The 22,721-nt window shown below is 42.3% G+C and overlaps 1 protein-coding gene across 1 annotated transcript in view; it reads left to right on the top strand.

The window, feature by feature from the left end:
* Window positions 1–22,721, top strand: part of TNS3 (tensin 3) — a 312,604-nt gene that overhangs the window by 45,682 nt on the left and 244,201 nt on the right. Inside the window, exons 7-11 of the mRNA XM_006901611.1 lie at window positions 391–451; window positions 1,168–1,243; window positions 19,864–19,993; window positions 20,258–20,323; window positions 21,161–21,265. Coding sequence (XP_006901673.1) covers window positions 391–451; window positions 1,168–1,243; window positions 19,864–19,993; window positions 20,258–20,323; window positions 21,161–21,265 — 438 coding nt within the window. The remainder of the gene's footprint in view (window positions 1–390; window positions 452–1,167; window positions 1,244–19,863; window positions 19,994–20,257; window positions 20,324–21,160; window positions 21,266–22,721) is intronic.

The following is a 22,721-nucleotide window of genomic DNA, read 5'->3' as shown; positions in this document are numbered from 1 at the left end:
AACGGGAAGTTTCCCCAGTGGACCACTGTCCTGGATCATCCTTCTAGACCAGCAATGCCAGGGGTTCTGAGAAGAGCCTGGGAGGAGAAAGACCCTTCTACCTGTTACTTCAGACATCTCCAGCTGCACCTTGTTAGTACCCTGAGAGGGAGAGGTCAGGGAGTCCTCATCCACAGTGGGTCACCACTAGTAGGACTCCTTGGCTGCCTCATCAGTGATTCCTATTGGCCTCCGATGAAAATAAAGCTCAGGGCCCCATGGGCCCCTTAACCCCAGGGGGCGCTACACACTTGGGCTCCTGGTCTCCCAGTGCTTGCTGTCCCCTCTCCCTGACTGCCTGAGCACCCTGACTGCAACTGTGGTGTCTTATGCTGACTGCCTCTCTTTCAGTGTGCCGGCCCTTCTTGAAGCTCTACCAGGCCATGCAGCCCGTGTACACTTCAGGGATCTAGTAAGTGTGTTCTGATCCCTGGAGTAATGAGTCCCAGGTGGAGAGGATGTGGAAGGACTGAGGACATGGGTACACCAGAGGAATCCGGGCCGCCACGCCATCCCTCTTGGCTCAATCTCTCTCCTGACCCCTGGTGCTGTGTCATCTCTGTCTCACAACCATTTAAAGTGTCTGCGTGGTAGGCTTTGAAGGAAGACAGGGATGTTGGCCATATGGGCGTGGACATATTGGGAAGAGTGCTGTAACAAGGACTTGTTTTCTTCCTTCTTCCAATTTCAGCTCTGGGGCCCCCATATACTCAGCATTTGTAGGGATTTATTTTGTTTTGTTTTTCTTTTTTTGTTTTGAGAAAGCATCCTATAGACATAAAAGGCGAGCTAATAAAGAGTGTTAGTTTTCGTGTCAGCACTTGCACTGGCCTTTCTCATAGTCTGGACCTCTGGGCTCTGCACAGTTAAAACACATTGGCAGTTGCCCCTACCACGTTCTTTCTGCAAGTCCAACCAGCAGGGCTGCATGGGGCTAAGTCCCTTTAGACCACTGCCCACCCGGTTTTGCATGGCCAGGTCATTTCTTATACCTTGCACAGAGGACTCTCAGCTGTGGGTCAGTCAGGTGATACAGTGCACTCGCTGAGTTTTCAATTATGGTGTTGCTTTTCTCAAAATGTTTTCTTTCCACTTGCTAGCTGATCAACCCTCTCATTTTTCCCAAAGCAACATCGGCCCTGAAAACCAGAGCAGGGTCTGCATTGCAATTGAGCCTGCACAGCTCCTGAAGGGTGATGTTATGGTGAGTGTCCCCTGCCTACAAAGGGAAAGTCTTCATATCTGCCCTCCCCCTAAAACAAAACAAAGCAAATGAAGAATGCAGAGTAGCCTCTCCACATGGCATTTTGCTAATTTTCTAACTAGAACTATTTTAATTAAAGATTCAGAACAAATTTTTGTCCTAGATTCTCTTTCATTCAGCTATTATGTAAATGTGAAATTAAAGTCCTGACTCAGACAGGGAACATCTGAGGGCTCTTATTTCCTGAACATAAATCACAATATAACACAACATAACAGTAAAACTTTTAGGGAATAGGTAGGTGTAGACATGAAATATTCATTATTAGGCAGAGGATGAAATGAAACTAGAGCCTCTACCACTCAGTCATAACAGCAATTTCTCCAGATCGTTTTGATTCTTGAATAGTTTTTTAGCTGAGATTAGCTGCTAATATTCTACATTTCCCCCTTCTCTTTCTCCTGCTTCTCACTGATACTAATAATATAGTAATAATAACATAAGTTGGGTTATTGAGTACCTTTTCTTTCCTTTCTCCTATTAATAATATAGTAATTGTAGCACAAACTATGAGTTATTGAGAACTTTTACTGTATTTTAAAAGTAGAAAAATATATCATTTTAAAGTAATGTTAGGGGGGAAAAACCCCAACCAAAATCAAAGTAATATTACAACAGATTTTGTCTGAAACAAGGAAAACCTTCTTAACATACATGATTGCTTTCTACATGCAAAGATAATCTTTACATAACCTTTGAGGTCCTGCTTAACAAGAAGGTAAGAGTGTTTATGAATTAACTTTTGTTTTTTATTATAAATGATTCAGGCATTATAATGTTGTTAAGTATCTTTGAGTTGCCTGCCACTCATAGCGACCCTATGTACAACAGCTCTGAAACTTGCCCTATCCTGAGCCAGTCTCACTGTCTTTGGCACACTTACTCTCATTACCCTCGTTACTGTGGCAATCCATTTCATCCAGGGTCTTCTTCTCCTATGCTGTCCCTCCACCTTTCCAAACATGATGTCCTTCTCCAAGTTTTGGCCTCTCCAGGCAACAGGTCCAAAATATGTGAGAAAGAGCCTCAAAATCCTTGCCTCCAAGGAGCAGCTTGATTTTACCCTCTCCAGGACAGACTTGTTTTTATGTTCAGTACTCTTCTCCAGCACCACAACTCAAAGGCATCTATTCTTCTATCATCCTTAGTTATTGTCCAGGTCTCTTATGCATAGCAAGTAATTGCAAAGATCATGGCTTGAATCAGGTGTACCTTAATCTCTAGACTGACGGTGCTTTTCAGCACTCAGGAAAGGTCCATCACAGCAAGATTTTCCTAAATGCAATTTGTCTTTTGATTTCCTGACTGTTGATGCCAAGTGTATTGATTGTGGTACCAAGCAAACGGAAATTATTAACAATCTCAATCTCTTCTCCTTCCTTCATGGTACTGCCAGTTGGCCCACTGGTGAGAATCTTTGTTTTCTTGATGTTGTGCTTCAATCCATATTGAAGACTACAGTCCTTGACATGTTGCAGCAACGGCTTCATTCATGTCCTCTTCAGTTTTGGCAATCAAGGTTGTGTCATCTGCATAACGAAAGTTGTTGATGAGTCTCCTCCAATCCTGATGCCGTATTTCCTCATAAAGCCCTACTTCCTGGATGATCTGTTCCACGTGTAGATTGAAAATGTGTGGAGAAAGAATGCATCCCCAATGCACTCCTTGTCTGATGTTGAACCATGCACTGTTTCTTTGCTCTGTTCTAAAAGCTGCTTCCTGGTCGAAGTATAGGTTTGCATGAGCACAATCAAGTGTTCTTGGATTCCATTCTTCTTAATATTAGCCACAATTTGTTGTGATACACATAGTCAAATGCCTTTGCATAGTCAATAAAGCACAGATAGTCGTTCCTCTGGCACTCGCTACTTTGAGCTAAGATCCCTAACTTGCACATGTTCTCCATTCATGTATTCTTCCAATTGTTTTTGGATAATCTTCACCAGGATCTTGCTTGTGTGAGATAGTAATGATATTGTTCAATGATTTTCACACTCTGTCCTATCACCTTTTTTTGGAATGTGAATAAGTATGGATCTCTTCTAGTCAGTCGACCAGGTAGTTGTCCCCCAAATTTCTTGGAACAACCTGGTGAGCACATCCAGGTCAGCATCTGTTTGTTGAAATATGTCAATTGGTATTCCATCATGCCTGGGGCCTTGTTTTGTGCAAATTCCTTCAGAGCAGCTTGAACTTCCTACTTTATCACCAATGCCTCTTGATCATATGATGTTTCATGAAATTCTTCTGTGTCAGTGAATTCTTTTTGGTACAGTGACTCTGTATACTTCTTACATCTTTTGATGCTTCTGGGATCATTCAGTATTCTGCCCATAGCATGCTTAAGTATTGCAACTCAAGGCTTGAATTTGTTCTTCAGTTCTTTCATCTTAAAAAAAAAAAGCCGAACAAGTTTGTCCTTTTGATTTTCTGACTTCAGCTCTTTGCACATTTCATTATAATAATTTGCTTTATCTTCCTGAGATGCCCTTTGAAGTCTTCTGTTAAGCTTCTTAACTTCTTGATTTCTTTCATTTGCTTTGGCTTCTCGCTGCTCTAGTGCAATATTCAGAGTCTCTTCTGACGTCTTTCTTTCTCCACCTTTTGCATTCTTCATGGAAGATATTTTTGGTATCTTCCTGCAGTTCATCTGGTCTTTACTCATGATCTTTCAATTGAGTTTGTAAACTTTTGCTAATGGATGGCGAATTCCCCCTTCCTCTGTCACTGAGGTCTGTCAACATGAAGGGTCCCATGTCCACAGCCAAGCAAACATTTCCACTTACTCCTCCCCTATAACCAGGAATCATCTTTGGTTTCTATATATTTTCTTCTTTTCTACAAACGAGATTGTGGTGTATTTACCCTTCTGCTGTTTGTTTCACTCCACGTGATGTTTGAAGGTCCCTCCATATAGGTTCCTCCATGTAGAAGTGTGTGTCAGGGCTGCATTTCTCTCATGGCATCATAGTATGCTTATATATTCTCTTAGACTGTAACAAATCCAGTGATGTATGTGTATATATGTATACATGTATCACTCACTGCTGTTGAGTCTGAACCAACTCAGAGCTGACTTTATAACAGTTTTTCAGAGGCTGTTAAGTCACATGAGAAGAAATTGACCATGTGTCTTCCTCAGAGCAGTTGGTGGGTTTGAACAACTAGAGAGGCACCTCCTTTGGTTTACCAGCATTACTCCCTGTGGACTAACCCTCCACGGCTCCAGCCAGATTGTTGTTATGTACCTTCTAGTAAGAACCAACTCAGTGTTGACCCTCTTGTGGGTTTTCAGAGCTGTAAATCAAATAGCAGAATATTGTCTATCTGTCTTATGAGGAGAGGCTGTTGGAACTGAGCCACCTGTCTTTGGGTTGGAAGTACAGCTCCTTACCACTAGGCCACCTGTACTCCCTATATATGTGTATGTATAGAGATTTATTTTAAGAAAGTGGCTCACATAGTTATGAAGGCTGGTAAGTCTCAACTCTATGGTTAAACTTCAGAATGGAGGCTTCTCCTGACCCTTGTGGGTTCAGAAATGGACATACTGAAAACTAATAGGTCACATAGCAGACTCCTAGCTCCCAGGGCTGCAGGAGTTGGGAACCTTGAGATGTGCAGGCCAAATGGAAGACTCCTAGCTGATGTTCCAGGAACCTGATATCCAAGGATAATGAGTCAGATGCAAATCAGAGGAAGCCAACTTGCCCAGGAAATTCATATATAGGGAATGGCAGGCCACACACCTCCAAGGAAATGCCCTTCAGCTGACCAGCAGCTCACCTCACACCACACAGCAGAGAATGAACACAGAACATCCACTGAGCCACTAAGAATTATGGCTAAATTAGCATGTGACCTCAGTTATCACATGTGAACATGCCACATTTTTAAATACATTTGTCTGTAAATGGACATTTCGGTTATTTCACATTTTTAGTATTAAGTACTGCAATGAACACTTTCATTGTTGTTGTTGCATTCCACAAAGACTGAAACATCTGATGGGAAGCTGCACAGACTAACAACTTTTAGAGCCATTCATGTCTGAGCTCAGTTGAGTCTGCCCCAACAGTGTGTGTGGACTGAGGACCATTGCTCAGCCTTTGAGCTTGAGGTCATATTCAGAAAGCGAGCAACACAACTACATTTTTGTAAGCATTTAATAGGGAGCTCTGGTGGCCTAGTGGCAAGAAGCTGCAGTGTAATCCTGAAGGCAAGTGGTTTGAATCCACCAGCTGCTCCATGGGAGAAGGATGTGCAGTCTCCTCCTGTGTGATTAACTGTCTCTGAAAACCCACCAGAGGGTCAGCTATGGGTCATTTCTGACTTGACGGCATACTACAACAGTGGTAAGGTAATATGAAGATTTAATGGTAAAGAATAGTGCTGCCAATCTAAAGGCACACAATTCAAGTCTACCAGCTGCTTCTCAGGAGAATGATGAGCAATCTCCTCTGTGTCATATACTGCCTCTGAAAACTCATTGGAGGATTATGTGCTGGCAAGGGGAGGAAAGCATGCCTTTTCTTTCTATAAAGGTTGATGCATTCCTGCACCCTGGGCACACTGAGGGTGTCTTCCATCCTGTAAGTAGTGGCCCTGTGGCTTACAGCAGTGTTTATAATGACACTTTCATATATCAGTCACACAGGCCATTCATTGCAGTGTTTCCCTGCCTTCTCTACTGGCTTCCTGGATTGTTTCAATTGGACTGGAAGTCTGTAAGTTATTATTCAGAACTTGTGAAAAATTTCATGTCCAATTCAAAATTATGAATCTGTTTAGTGACAAACAGAAACATTCTGCAGATAAAGGGAAATCTCTCTGGCGAGCCTTGTGGGGCTGCTTGATGGGCGCAGGACAGGGTGCAGCTGGCCTAAGACAGGAAGCTCTGACTCCTACAGAGGACATGGGCAGCGGGCCAGGCCAGTCAGCCAAGCCTCTCAAGCCAGCCCCATTTCCTGGGGTGGTGGCAACAGACAACTAGAAAGTGGATGTGTGTGGTTGCGACCCCAGGTGCATGCATGGCCACACAGCCCAGGGGTGGTTGGGGCTTTAAAAGCATAAGCACTTTGGGCTTTAGGCCTCTCTGGTCAGTAGTGGCATCTCAGTGAATGTCCCCAGAAGAGCCGTAGTTCCTGTGTACACTTGTCCTATGAAATGCTGGTAAATTCAACATTCCATACTTTTACATGAAAGTATGTGATAGAGAATGACTCTGATGCAAGAATTCCCTTCCCAAATAGCTTTACTCCATCCTGACATGGAGAATTTTTGGTTTGTTTTATCATCTAAACTTCCTGTATTTGTGATTCATTTTTGATCACCTCTTATTTTCTGAGACATTATCAGATGATATGAGGGTGTTGAAGGTTACAAGGGAACAGTAGTATTTTTCCATCCTAAAGAATAATTTTCCCCAGAAGTGATTAGCAAAGAGGCTTGGCTGTGTTTTCTATCTTTAAAAAAACAAAGCACAACAAAACAAAAACCCAAATTTAGAGTGTTTTTTATCTGTGTACATTGGATGAAAGCAGAGTAGAATGTTTGGGAAGATTCTTAGTGAAGCCATGTGCTGTTTGTCATCTGCACCTTTGGTAATGAATTGTCCCCAGTGGTCACACTCATTCAATGCTCATGGCCAGGGCCTGATGAGACGGGACCTTGCTCCCAGGAGTGCATTCCAGAGAAACAAGGGCCGTCCTCCTTGTCCTCCTTCCTGCCATTTACCTGGCTATAAGTTCCTTGAAGCTTTGTAACAAGAAACCACAATCATCACATTACTTGTGCATGGTGAGCCTGGTGTATCAATAGGACCATGCTCCACTGGGGTTTCTGTGGTCTCCATTTTGTGAACATAGATCACTAGGCTTCTTCTAAGACCATTCATGGCCTTGAACCTCCAGCCTTTTAAGCACAAGTCAAGTGTGTTGGACATTTACACACCAGAAATTCTTCCTCTCTAATCCCTCCCTCAAACAGCCCTGGGAAACATCAGCCACCTGCTGATGTCACCACTTTCCATGTATTGTGGGGCACTCTGTATCTGTGTACTCTGAGCATGACTTATGCTGAGAAACTGCAGATGGAGGAAATAATTGGAGGGCATTTTCTGTGTGATAATTCCAATGTGCAGGCAGCTTCATTCTTTGTAAAGAATTTGGCAGCAGCCATAACTTGGAAAGAATCCTAAGTGGCTGAGCAGGCTTACAGAGATCTATCACCCAGGCGACTGTGAATGCCTCAGCCAATCATCTCCCTCCACTACTGGAACCTAGGAGATTTAGAGGAGCTTTGAGAGGAGGACTTCTAGGTCATCAGCATACTTGCGTCCAGTCCTCTTGGATTTCTTTCCCCTTCTTGATTTTGGATAAAAGCTGTCCAGTTTACAGAAATATCTGCCTCATGTGGGATTCTACATTGTGACATGCTGACCTTGTTCATTGTTCCTTGGCTTAGAGTCACTTGGATCCCTGATGGCCCATGTGCAAGAGTGGAGGACACTTCTTAGTCCTGCTCCATCCTCATATTGGTGTGCTTCCATTCCACCCCTGGGGCCAGCAAGTAATTGCAGTGCCTTTTAACCAAGTTGCGTCACTTCCTCTGGGCCCCACAGAATTTTCATTGATTGATTTTCAGAAGTATGTCACCAGGCCTTTCCCCCTAATCTGTATTAACTCTTCTGAAGCCTATCCATTCTGGTGGCCTGATGGTATTTGAAATACCTATCACAAAGCTTCCACTGGTAACACCTAAGCTGCCCTGCTATGGTAGGATAAGTTGGCAGACAGGTGGTGGTAACAGATTGTTGTGGTGTTCTACCAGATTGGAGGACTAAGGGCCTTTACCTAAACTGAGGATATGGGGTCAGTGGTGGTGGGGAGATTAATCATGTGGTTGTATAATTTGAAGGGGAGGAATGCAGGAATTTGAAAGAATCTATCCGAAAAACGATATATTCAAATTTTGTAAATAAACAAGTATAATAAAAAAAAGAAAAAAAAGTTGTTAAATGAAAAACAAAAAGCCAAGTAGAAGATTTCAAAGGGCATCTTGAGAAGACAAAACAATATATTATCATGGAATGTGCAGAGAACTCAAATTGCAGAATAAAAAGGGAAGAACTCACTCTGCATTTCTCAAGTTGAAAGAACTGAAAAACAAATTTAAGCCTTAAGTAGCAATATTTAAAGATACTATGGGCAATATATTGAAGACCCCGAAAGCATCAAAAGAAGATGGAGGAAATACAGAGTCACTATACCGAAAAGAACTGACTGACACGGAACAATTTCAGGAAATAACATATGAGTAGGAACGAATGTAATGTAGGAGGAAGTGGAAGCTGCATCAAAGGCATTGACAAAAGAGACCCTAAGAATCAATGGGATACCAGCTGACTTATTTCGGTTAACAGATGTAGCCCGGGACATGCTCAACAGTCTATACCAGGAAATTTGGAGAACAGTAGTCTGGCCAACAGATTGGAAGAGCAAGCAAAAACACTACTGAAGATCATTCTGAAATGGCTGGAACAGTGCACAGATAGGGAACTGCCAGAAGTTCAGCAAGATTTAGAAGAGGTCATTGGCACCAGGGATGTTATCACTGATGTCAGTTGGGTACTGGCTGAATGCAAAAAATAACAGGAGAATGTCTATTTATGAGTTAATTACTATGAAAAGGCATTTGACTGTGTGGATCATAACAAGTTATGACTAACATTGAGAAGAATGGGAATCCCAGACCACTTGATTGTGCTCATGCAAAACCTATACCTGTTCCGGGAGGCTACTTTGTGTGAACAGAGCAGGGGGACTCTGCATGGTTTAAAATTAAGAAGGGAATGTGTCAGGATTATATTCTCTCTCCATACCTATTCGGTCTGTACGTTCAAAAAATTATTCGAGAATCTGGACTCTGAAGAGGAATATGGCATTAGGATTGGAGGAGGACTCATCCACAACTTGCATTATGCAGATGACATGACCTTGCTTGCTGAAAGTGGGGAGGATATGAAACGGTTACTGTGGGGAAGAATATCCCTTGCTCATGGATAGGAAGACTAAATATTGTAAAAATGAAAATATTACCAAATGCAATTTACACATTCAATACAATCCCAATACAAATACCAATTCCATTCTTCAAGGAGATGGAAAAGGCAATTTCTAATTTCATTTGGAATGAAAAGAGGCCCCAAATAAGCAAAGCACTTCTTAAAAAGAGAAATACTACGCTGCATTGAAAAACAAGGAACTCATGCAATATTATTCAAAATGGGTGACCCTGGAGGACATTATGCTGAGTAAAATGTCTCAGTCACAAAAAGACAAATACTGCATTGTACCCTGTTGTAGAATGGGACTGACATCAGGGTTGGGGTAAGAAAAACTGCATAAATTATATATACTGCATTGAAGAAGATGAGGGAGAGAACAGTTTAAAAGCTATATATGATAGGGTATTATGGTTATCACAAGAGTCCAGAATCAAGATTGCATAATGGAGTGCACTCGGGGTGTGGGGCAGAGAAGTTGTATACCAATGAAGGAATTTTTCTTTTACTTTTCAAAGAGAGGAGAGAACTGGGTGGGGGGAGGGGAGCGTGGTGGGCAAGAAGGAAAGGTGCAATAATGAATGAATGGAAAGCCAAAATCTCTGTAAATGTTCTTTTAAATTAAGAAAATAATTTTTTTTAAAAAGAGAGAGAAATAAGGTAGGAGACATATCACTCCCTGATTTCAAATCCTACTACACTGCCATGGTGGTCAAGACAGTGTGGTACTGATATAATGACAGACACATAGATCAATGGAATAGAAAAGCAAATCCAGAAATCAGCCCATCTACCTATGGTCAATTGATTTTTGACAAAAAGATGAAATCAATTAAGTGGGGAAATGACAACCTTTTTAACTAATGGTGCTAGCAAAATTAGAAAACTACCTGTAGAAAACTCAAGCAAGCTCCACACCTCACTCCAAAAATTCACTACACAAAAACCAACTACAAATGGATCATGGACCTAGGACTAAAACCAAGGACTATACATTTCATTAAAGAAAAGCTTGGAGAACTCTAGAAGTTCTTATCCACAACATAAACAGTCTTCCAAGCATCCTGAATAATCTACAACTAGGAGAGGATAAAATAGATGCAAGGGACCTTCTAAGAATCTAATCCCTTTGCACATCTTAAAACTTCTCCAGCAGAGTAAAAAGGAAAGCCACAGATTGGGAAAAAAATATTTGATAATGGCATGTCAAACAAGGGACTTATATCTAGAATTTATAAAATATTCAAGCATCACAACAAGATAAAGATAAATAACCCAATTGAAAAATGGGCACAAGATATGAACAGACACTTCACAAAAGAAGACATTCAAATGACCAACAAGTACATGAAGAAATGCTCAAAATCCCTAGATCTTAGAGAGATGCAAATCTAAACAACTATGAGATATCATCTCATCCCAGTAAGAAGAGCTGAATTTAACAGAGCAGCAAACAACAAATGCTGGCAAGGTTGCAGAGAAACTAGAACCCTTATACTCTATTGGAAGTGTAAAGTGATGCAACCACTATGGAAGGCTGTACGGCGCTTTCTCAAAAAGTTGCAAATAGAAATGCCATTTGACCCAGCAGTTCCTCTACTGGGAATATACCCTAAAGAAACCATAACTGCCGCCCAGACAAGTGCACACCTATGTTTATTGTGGCTTTGTTCACAATAGCAGGGAGTTGGAAGCAACCTAAGTGTCCATCAACAAACAAATGGATAGAGAAGCTCTGGTATACTCACACAATGGAATACTACACAGTATTGAAAAACAAGGAGCTCATGCAATATTATTCAAAATGGGTGACCCTGGAGGACATTATGCTGAGTGAAATCTCTCAGTCACAAAAGGACAAATATTGCATAGTGCCACTGTTGTAGAACGGGACTTATTTCAGACTGAAAAAAATTGGATAGATTATGTCTACTGCATTGAAACAGATGAGGGAGAGAACAGCTTAATAGCAATATATGGTTGAGTATTCTCATTATGATAAGGGTCCAGAATGTCCAGAATGAAAGTTGCATAGTGGAATGTACTCGGGGTGAGGGTGAGGGGCATTATATATCAATGAAAGAATTTTTCTTTTACTTTTCAAAAAGAAAAGCAAACTAGGGGGAGGAGTGGGACAGGGGAAAAAATGCAACAATGAATGAATGGAAATCCAAAATCTCTGTAAATATTCATTAAAATTAATAAAAAGAAAAGAGAAGTTGAAAAAAATTGTCATTATGTTTTCATAGTAACTTTACGAGTAACTAATTATAATCTAATATACCATTAGTCTATGTAAAATAAATTTTTAATATTTTTAAATTAAAAAAAAGAAACCGTTATTGCCTAAGATCAAGGACTGCATCCTTCAGTATAGATTACATCTCAACATCAAGAAAACAAAAGACCTCAAAACAACTAGGAGATATCTTCTCTCTCCAGTAAGAATAGCAAAATTTAACAGAACAGCAAACATCAAATGCTGGTGAGGTTGTAGAGAAACTGGAACCCTTATTCACTGCTGGTGGGAGTGTAAAATGGTGCAGCCACTATGGAAGGCTGTATGGCACTTTCTCAAAAAGTTGCAAATAGAAATACCATTTGTAAAACTAATAAAATTTAATAATTTTTAAAAAAATACCATTTGACCCAGCAATTCCACTACTGGGAATATACCCTAAAGAGGCCATAACTGCCGCCCAAGCAGATATATGCACACCCATGTTTATTGCAGCACTGTTCGCAATAGCAAAGAGCTCTGGTATATTCACACAATGGAATGTTTTGCAGTATTGAACAACAAGGAACTCATGAAATATTATGCAAAATGGATGACCCTGGAGGACATTACACTGAGTGAAATATCTCAATCACAAAAGAACAAATATTGCATAGGGCCACCGTTGTAAAAAGGGACTGGCATCAGGGTTGAGGGAAGACAGAAAAAGAGGGGAGGAATGATGTATATTGCGTTGAAACAGATGAAGGAGAGATCTGTTTAAAAGAGATATATATCTAGGGATATTCTTGTCATTACAGAAGTCCAGAGTGAAGGCTGCATAATGGAGTGAACTTGGGGGAAGGGAATGCATAACAATGAAAGAGTTTTTCTTTTTCTTTTCAAGGACATAAGTGATTTGGCTGAAAGGGGTGGGCAGGGAGACAAGTGCAACAATGAATAACTGAAAATCCTAAGTCTCTGTAAACTTTCATTAAAATTAATAAATACATTTTAAAAAAAAGGAAACAAAAGTCCTCACCACAGGACCAATTGTCAACATTAAGACAATATTGAAGCCATTGATGAACTCATCTTGCTAGATCAACAATTAACATCCCGGGTACTAGCAGCCAAGAAATTAGATGTGTTGCATTGGACAAGTCAGCTGTCAGGGACTTCTCCAGAATGTGAAGATCAATGATGTCAGCTTGAAGACTGAGGTGCACCTGATTCAGGCCACTGCCTTCTCACCTGTTTTTCATCAGAGAGGTGGACAATGAATAAGGATGACAAAAGAATTGGTGCCTTTGAATTATAGTGATGGAGAGAGTACTGAATATCCCATATACTGACAAAAGACCCATCAGATATGTCTTGGTAAAAATGCAGCCAGATGTTCCTTGGAGGCAAGGAGGGTGAAGCTTCATTTTGAATACTTTAAACATGTAGCTAGGTAAGGCTATTCCTTGAAAAGGGACATGATGCTTGGAAAGATGTAAGGTCAACTAAAGGAGAGGAAGACCCCCAGCGAGATGGATTGACATGATTTTTCAGCAAGGGGCTCTGTATGTCAGAGAGAAATGAGGATGGTACAAGAGCAGGGTTCAGGTCAGCTGTTCATAATGTCTCTATGAGTCATACTCAACTTGATGGCACCTAACAGCAGCAAGACCAGCCATCACTTCTAAACACTGCCTCAGGAAGTGACTTGGGAAAGCGGAGTGACCTTTTTGGTTCCTTCCTCTTGCTGTTGGATATGCTGTCCGAATGTAGGACTGCGGAGTCCGTGAAACACCCTGCCTGCCCCCTCACCACACTGTCCAGTCACTTCACCACCCATCCCAGCCACTCCCCCAAGCAGAGACAGCTCTACCTGTTTTTGCAGTGCCCTTTTCTCTAAAAGTCAGATTCTTGTGCCTGACCTTTCCAAAAGGCCAGGACCTTGTTGTGTTAAATCAATACAGGCAGTGAATTCCTAAGCAATGCAAAACACAGCCTAGTCACACTTTGCTTGTGTAAGCTCCCTTAGGACTGCACCTGGGCCTCAGCTGGCAGAGGTCTGCAGGGAGTCAGGGCCTGGGTTTTTTTTGCCCCCATATCTAGCCTCTGTCCAGAGCTGGTCAACAGGCCTCCACTGGTTCTGCTTGCCCTCCTTTCCAAGTTCTGTCCAGAGACAGTAAACAGGTCTCCAGCTGGCATGTTTCATCTTGCTCCTTTGCTCAGACAAACACATTGGCCACTTATGTTGTGCTTCATTTTTGCTGAGCTTGGTGGCTTTAACTTCAATGACCCAAATGGTAAGTCAAAAAGATCTCTCTCCAAGGAGTCTCTGTAAAGGATTGCTTTTTCTCAGACTCTTACATAAGATCAAGGATGTGTCATTTGCTTTCTTTGGTTGGTTTGCTGCTTGGAAGATGTGATTTATAATGAAGTCTACTGCACTGCTCATCTCAATACTGTTTTGTTCTTGTGATGGTGTACATCTTCCTTCCTCCTTGACCACAGCCCACAGACAATTTAGAGCTGGATAGGTCTTGATCCACATAGCTCCTACTGCAGTGGGCTTGGGTGTGTTTTCAATCATAACCAATACCTACTAACTTTTGGACAACTTTTTCTTTAAATTTCATTTATTTATTTATTTGTTGTTGTTGTTAGAATATACTCAACAAAACATACACCTATGAAGCAGTTTATAGCTGTGAAGTTTTGTATACTGGATACATTCTTCAGGTTATCCTCACTCTTTTCTGAGTTAGTTGTTCCTCCCCCATTGACAGAGTTTCCATCCCCTCAGGTTCCTCTCAAAACTTTCATGCTGCTGTTATCAGTTTGATAAACAGTTCTTTAAAAAGAATAATGTTCAAGGAGAGGAGCAAACAGGGGTGGGGGGGTTGTGCCGGGAGAAGGGTGCAACAATGAATGAATGGAATTCCAAAATCTCTGTAGATGTTCATTGAAATGAAAAAGAAACAAACTGAAAAAAATAAAATAAAAAAATTTTAAAAAAAGAATAATGAGTGGTCATTTTTACTCGTTAAGTCAAATATTTTATTTTTCCAGTGGTTGATTTGTTTTAATTCTACATCATGGTGAGCTAGATTGACTCATCACAGAAGTCAATTTTTGTTCTTAAGAAAACTTCAGGGAATATTTTTTACTTGGGTTTAAAGATTTTAATTTAAAGATTATCTTAGGGATTTTTTTTTTTACTTAGTTTTAAAGATCATCTTAGAGCAATGGTTTCAGAGATTCATCTTCTCTCCATGGGTCCAGAGTGTCTCTGGAGTGAAATCCACAAGAATTTTATTGTGTATTTTCCCCCTTCTGGAGAGATTTCTTCTAAGGACTCTTTGATTAAAATGTTCTGTATTGATAGCTGGGCACCATCTATTTCTGGTGTGGTAAACACAGCATGAAGGCTGTTAGCCACCTATTTCCTCTATTCCTCTTATTCCTGATACTTCTTCCCCCACTATTCCAAGTGAATAGAGACCAGATGGTGTTCCTTGGCAGCTTTCAAAACCCCAGGCACTACAAAATCACCTGGAAATAGAATAGAACTAAATACGTTATTAAGTCGATTAACTGGGGTTAATATACCTGGAGGTATGAACAGTGTCTGCAGCTATTCTTTTTGTCTTTGTTATTTCCATAGTTTTACGTACAGAGTAGTAATAACGTGCCCATTTGAAATTATTTTTAACTCTGAGTGAAGTTTTGCTTAGTATTGGTCCTGAATGAAATACTTTAACATGTACAGGTTGGCTGTAGAATTGAAACTCTGTGGAGACCTAGTAAATTAGAATACCAACATCAAGGCGATAAATAATAAAAGACTTCAATTACCCTATGCTTTAAAACATATTAAAATCCATTTTACCTTAAAGAAAGAATGCAGGGCCTTTGTGTCTTTCAGAATGTTGATGATTTTGTCTGCATGTATTGTTAAGAGTGCATTTCCGGTAATTCAGCATAATGTTCTCAAGTCTCATCCATGCTGTGTAGCATTTCTTGAGGTCTTCATTGTTTTGCAATGCTGTATAATCCTCCATTATGTGGATGTGCCACAGTTTCTCCATCCATTAGTTTGTTGACTGAATGGGCATAAAAGGAACATGAAATTGGAATAGGTAGAGAGGAGGTAATTCTGAAAAGAAAGGGTGATAAGACACTATTAGTAATGAAAATAACAAATTGATACAGAACATACCTGAGGGAATGTAATAGAGGCTTAGGGGGGAAATCTAGATAAATGAGTGACTAAAAAGCCAATTAAAAGTACAAGTATTGAGATATAAAGTACATTTCTGATCCCTTCTTGTAGAAGTGAAATGGGATCAGTTGATATTGATAACTGATAGGTCTTTGGATACTGATGAGCTTCCCCAGCTCCTGGTTCAAACCAGAGGTGTTGAAGAAATTCTACCCTAGGGGGAAATGGAAGATTCTCCATGTGTTTTAGAGAAGAGCTAGAGATAGAAGTCCCCAGGAAACAAATGTGGCAAGTATTCACCTCCCCTGATACAATGTTGCGGGGGGTGGGTGGGGGGGGAGCTGATGGACATGTATCTTATGTAGGTGGTAGGTTTTTAGAGGGTCAACAGTGCTACCACTGTATCCACGGGCATCCCATGGCGCTGTCTCATCAGACAGGATACAGACCTGTGAAATCGGAACGGGTTCCAGTCCTTCCCTTTTTGAGTGTTGGTGATGCTTGAGGGAGATGGTGGCACAGTGTGTAGGTAGCTGTGGTTCAAATCTACCAGTAGTTCTGTGAGAGACAGACAGGAGTCTCCTCTTGGTGATTTGCAACCTCAGAAAATGTACTAGAGGATCAGCTACGAGTTTGCTCTGACTTGATGGCAGTGAGTGAGTGAGTGAGTGAGTGAGTAACACTTGCAGTATAGACCATGGATGCCTGTTCATGAAGCTGAGCTAATGACTCAGGCAGCTCCCCTTCTTCTACCTCTTCCTCTTCTAGACTTTTCACAGCTCTCTTGCCTAATGTGTGTGGTGGGCTGCATCAGAGAGCTGGAACAGTGACTAGGAATGACAGAAGAATTGATGCCTTTGAGTTGTGGTACTGAAGAAGAGTATTGAACATAACACGGACTGACAAAAGAACAAACAGCTCTGTCATGGAAAGGGTGAAACCAAGTTACTTCTAGAGGCAAGGGCTTTGAAGGAAGCTTCATCTCACATACTTGGGGCTTGTTGCCGGGAGAAACCAGTCCTTAGAGAAGGACATTATGCTTGGAAGGGTGGAGGAAAAATGCAGGAGAGGAAGACCCCAGATGAGATGGATTGACATAGTGCCTGGGGTAATAGGGTCAGGTGTGTTGGAGACAGTGAGATTGACTCAGGATAGGACAAGATTCAGAGTTATTATACATAGGGTTACTATGACTTGCAGGTGATTCAGTGGCACATAACAACAACAACAAAAACAAAAAGCATAGATTTGAATACACTATAACGAAGGGGCAGAAAAAGCAGAATGAGTTTGTTAGTGACCTAGAGGGGAGGGTGTCCCTAGCATTCAGGTGAGGTACTTTAGCCAGAAAGGAGTTGCATCCAGGTGGACATTCTGCATCCCTGTTTCCTGTGGGGATCCTTATTGCAGTAATGGTGCATCGCCCACCTCACCCTCCACTCCAGGCTGTTTGCCTGGACTCCACCACTTTGTCAGGTCCCTGCCCAGAGGCTGTCCTGCTTTGAAGAGCCACCCTGACTCCTTGGAGCATTGTGCACCTGCTCTTGCTACAACTGTACTAGAATTGTCATGGACTGACACATCTGCCTCCCTCATGAGCTCAAGGTCTTTATGGCCTTGTTTGTGTTTAATCTTTGCTTCCCTGATTGTAAAGTTTTGATCTGAGAGCAAGAACAGCTTGAATCTAGCCCTCACTCTTCTTTTTCCACCATCATCTGATTTTACTCCTTATGTCCAAGGCTTCCTTCCCTGGGGAAAGGGCCTGAATGTCCTGGACAGTGTGTGCGTGTGCTCTGGCCCAGGAGGAGCATCTGTGCAGTGTCCACCACAGTAGGCAGATGGCCAGTGCGTCTGGGAAAGGTCAGGTCTCTGACTAGAGTGCGTGTGGTACCCTGGTGGAGACTGAGATCCTTCTGGCCTGTTTTGAAGGGAGCACAGAGAAGGATAAGAGAAAGGAGATTTTTACTTAATGTGTCATCTGCTGTTGGAAATAAACCAGACTTTTGACATTTCCCTGGAATTCATGTTGGCTTGCAGTTTCCTAACCTAGCCAAGGTCAGGATGGTGGACAGGGCCTTGATGTTTATAGCAGCCTACCCTGCTGTGCCCTGTAACAGGAGTAAGCACTCAGGAGTGTTTGTCAATATGAAACATCCTTAGGTGGTCTCAGGATTTCTTTCTCCCCCATTTGTTTATCAGGCTATTTCCTTGAAAATAGCACAAAAGTAAACAGCTCTGTGTCTGTCCAGAAGGTCCGTAAAGAAGCTGGCTATGGAGTCCTTGAGGCACTGTCATTCTTTAATGGTACAGTTCCTCCTGTTCGCTGGCATACAGGCAGGACCCTAACCACCGGAGCTCTGCTTTGTTAGTTGTGTCATAGTGGTACAAATTATTAGCACACTTGGCTGCCCACTAGGAGGTTGGCGGTTTGAGTTTTTCCAGAAGAACCACAGAAGGAAAACTTGGTGAGCCACCTCCAAAAAGCCAGTCCCTGAAAATCCTGGAAAACACAGTTGTACCTTGACATCCATGAGGCTGTCAGGAATTGGAGTTGAATTGGTGGCATTTTTACTTTCTCATTTACTTTTGAAATACTGGTGATACATTGAGCCATATTCTTCTAAGGAAACTGCCTCAGTAAGAGTCCCCCTTGGGGATGGAGCCTGCTACCTCCAGCTCTCTAGTTGATCTGGAGGAAGAGGTGGACCTGCTGCTGGGCTCTGCTCTCCTGGAAAGATGCCTGCCTTTCTGGACCATATGTGGGACAAAGCTAGTGTTCATCTCTCTGGGGTGGAAGGGCCATCTGTCTCCAGTCACCCCCAGATTCTGCTCATTCAAGTCAGTTATGCAACAAACCAGGATCTGTCCAGGTGGTCCAGGTGGCACACAGCCACCTGAGTGCAAGGAGTCCTGCCTCCTATGCCTGTATAGAGCTTGGGAAATGGGATTCTTGCTATAGACCCCAGTAGTGCTATGTCCTTGAAACTGAGACTTCACACCCAGTTAGGAGCACAATCATGCAGCCAGGACTCAGCTCTGTCCCATGTGAATCCTCGTTCTGGGGAGTGGTGCTAGTTCCTTTGTCTTAAATCACTGTTGTGGTGGAGACTTGTCCTAACCAACCACCTCCAGGACGTCCAGCAATGTAAGCACATGAAATAAAACATTTGTCTCTTGGTGGTTTTTGATGTTGTTCAAATAAGGCATCTTCCTTATTACACATGGTAAGGACAAACTCTTTCTTCCTTTAGAAAAATGTTGTGTTAGGTGCCATTGAGTGTATTATGACTCATAGTGACACTGAACAACAGATCTGAACCCTGCCTGATACTGTGCCATCCTCACCAGCTTTGCACGTTCTTACCAATTTTGCAGTCAATCCATCTCATTAATGGTCCTTCTCTCTTTCTCTGACCCTCCACTTTTCCCAGCACGATGTCTTTTTCCAAGGATTGGTTCTTCCTGACAACATCTCAATGTATATTTCACCATCCTTACCTCTATCTAAGGAGTACTTTGGCTGCACCTCCTCCAAGGCAGATTTGTTTGGTTTTTGAGCAGCCTATGGGATATTCAATAACAACTCAAAGATATCTATCCTTCCAGATTTAATCGGAAATATTCCTAACAACCAGTTGTTAAATTTCAGGACACAATGGCATTTTTGAGGTATCTTCCCACACAGCTGGTATTTTTCCTCAGAATGGGTTTAGATGTGGTGTATCCGAAGTCTATCTGAAGGCTATCTCATGTCTTTTCAGACTGTTGGTTCCATTAAAATGGTGAGCAGGAGAAGCTCAGGAAAAGTCCTGTGGAACAGTGAAGTCTACAAGCATATGCCCAATGTCCCTGCATGTAGCCTGAGGTGTTTGCACAGGTCCTCAGGGAAACCTGGTGTTAGATTTGTCCCTGCATTGTGACCCTCCAGCTCTGCTTATTGCTTGTTAAGCCTGAGAGATGGAGGTGCATACTCCTATCTAGAGAACTGTGAGGCTATGGGAGTAATTCACAAGCTCAGCAGGTCAGCTGTTGTGCTGTTCTCTCCTCTTCCACACCAGGTGAAGTGCTACCACAAGAAGTACCGCTCAGCCACACGGGACGTCATCTTCCGCCTGCAGTTTCACACCGGGGCAGTTCAAAGCCATGGGCTGGTGTTCACAAAGGAGGATCTGGATGATGCCAGCAAGGGTGAGACTTGCACCTGGCACAGTACAGAAAGAGGCCACCCTGCTACCTTCTCTTCACTGTGTCCGTCTAGTGACAAAATTGTCATTCGCCTCAGGGAGAAAATCACATAGAAAAACAAAGAAACTGCATATGCAATTTCTGTGCCCCTGAATGTGTTTATTGTGGTGTACTTGTTGGGATATAAGAACAAAATGAATCTACAGGATCCACCTATGCTTTTGGTTCATGATCTCCAAATTTGCTGAAATATGCTTTCTTTTGTAGATGACCGATTTCCAGACTATGGGAAAATCGAGTTAGTCTTCTCAGCCACTCCTGAGAAGGCCCAAGGTGGGTTAGGTGGTCTGGTGTTAAGGATGCTGGGGATGGATTCAGTTGCTGTTGGGCAGTGGGGAAGGAGTGACTTGAAGGAAATAAGGCCACATAGACATAGCAACAGTGAGATCCCCAAGCTGGTCACTATAAATCTGTGCCACACAGGTGGTTTTGAGGTGCCAGCTCTGGGTCTCTGGGAGGCTTTACTGGCCACATCCTAACAACCAATCAAGTAAAAGTGGTAGCCTGCTCATGTTTATTAGCAAAACAAATGCCCCTTCTATAAAAAATACATTTAAAAATAAATGAGGCCCTGAGTTAGTTCTGTTGGGGCCCCCATAGGCATAAGAGTTTTAATTCTGTGTTGTATATCTGTGCAGGGAGATGGGTGTAGAGTTAGGCATGGGGAAGTTCAGTGTAGGACTCCTGAGGTAGATACCCGTGGAGTCTTCTGGCTGATTAAGAGAACAACAGAACTCAAGGAGACCAGAAGCCCTATACAGGAGCTAGCCTTTACCACACACATGTGGAGACCTGTTTCCCTCCAGGCCTGTTTGTCTAGGCCGTGGCCTAAGTGCCACTTGTCACATGTAAACCCCAGAGTCCAGCACACAGAGCTGAACCAAATGGTTGGCTTACCTTTCCCCAGAGCACGTATAACTGGTGTTTTGTTTGTTGAAAGTGCACTGGTGTCTGCTTAAGACAATGGCCTTTGAGGAAAGAACAGTGAACCCGAGGCTCCATTTCAGTCACACATATCTGCCCAGCTCTTTGCCTTCACAGGCAGTCCAATGGACAGAGGTGCTGGCCTTTCTGGGACTCACACTGCACTGTCTTCTTATGCCCACTCAGGGACTGAACATCTACACAATGACCACAGTGTGATTGTTGATTACAACACTGCAGACCCTCTAATCCGCTGGGACTCCTATGAGAACCTGAGTGCCGATGGAGAGGGTGAGTACGGTCACTGGGCAAGGAGGGCTAATGTCATAGTGTGCTCAGAAGATGAAAGTGCTCTTGCATTATGTGGGTGCAGAACCCGCATAGCCACTTAAGGGCAAGCCTGAGAAACAGACTGGAGGAATCTTGTTGTTTGTTTTGCAGAATGATGATAGGTCTGGGCCACTCAATGAGGTCACATATAGGTCTTTTTCTTCCTACAATGTTATATTTGCTTGTTCTGAGGAGCCATGTCCCCTAAGTCTGTCTGCCCATTTGTATATGGTACATGCATGTATCTGACCATGATCCATCTCCCTCCTATCAGGAAGTCCTGCAGACAAGAGTACTGAATGTCCCAGCTGCCAGAAGAAGCAAATGTCTTGGAGCACGTTCAGTTAGGGTGCATGTTAGTGAAGCATTGCCTCACATACTTTGGGCATGTTGTTAGGAGGGCCCAATCCTTGGAAAAGGACATCATGCTTAAAAAGTTAGAGGCCAGGGAAGGGAAGACCCAAACAAGATGGTTTGACACAGTGGCTGTAGCAATGAGCTCAAGTATATCACAGATGTTAAGGGTGGGACAGAATAGGTCTGTTATTCATAGGATGTCTGTGAGTTTCACCTAACAACACCTAACAACAACAGGTAAAAGGTAGTTCCTTCACTACTGTTTGCTCAGGACTCTGATGTCTCAGTTTTAATAACTAGTTCCAGTTCTTCTAGTTTACAAGTGGAGAGGGTACAGTTTGAGTGTCAAGAGGCAGCATGAAGGAGGAAAAGGAGTGAAGACAGATGGGTGCCAGAGTGACTTAAACAACTGGCATTGATTCAAAGCCAAGAAATGATGACTTCTTCCTGGCTCGTAGTCACATAGTGTTGTCATGTATTTTAGTCATTGACTTCTCTGACTTGATTTGAGAGAGAAAATTGAACACATTTTGTTATATTAAGTTATATTCTAATATGATAATGCTGAATGCAGGTGCTGAGAACATAACAGCCGCACTATCCATCTTTGTGTTGCTGAGCTCCCATTGGCTCCAGGAAGGTAACCTGTGTGGTCCACGAGGTAGAGTCTTCAGGGATATACTCCCTTAAATGCCCATGTGCTGCTTTGTGTGTGCTGGGAGATGCATATTCCATTGTGGGCTTATGGAGCATTTCAACAAAGGCAGCACTGAAACTCAGAATAAACCTAGGCCAATGGTCACAATATAGATTTTTCAATATTAAAGATATTAATACTTGGAAGAGAAAGTTTAGAGGCCCATGGCAAAGTGTTGTGGAAGAAGGTAGTCTTCAGCAGGCTGTGAAGTAGCAGAGTGCTCTTTTTCTTCATTCATTACTCAGGACACTGGTCCTTCAAGATACCAGCATTTTATCAGAATTGAAGCTGAACTTACCTGGTAAAATGGCATGCTGTCTGCCTTAAGGATTGCTAATGTACATTACCATCTTAAGGAATGTG

Source organism: Elephantulus edwardii, unplaced genomic scaffold, assembly GCF_000299155.1.
Source record: "Elephantulus edwardii isolate Elephantulus edwardi_28Jun2011 unplaced genomic scaffold, EleEdw1.0 scaffold00339, whole genome shotgun sequence".
In the NCBI taxonomy this organism is placed as follows: domain Eukaryota; kingdom Metazoa; phylum Chordata; class Mammalia; order Macroscelidea; family Macroscelididae; genus Elephantulus; species Elephantulus edwardii.
The sequence above is the reverse complement of the archived record's forward strand: the minus strand, read 5'-3'. Positions and strand labels throughout refer to the sequence as shown.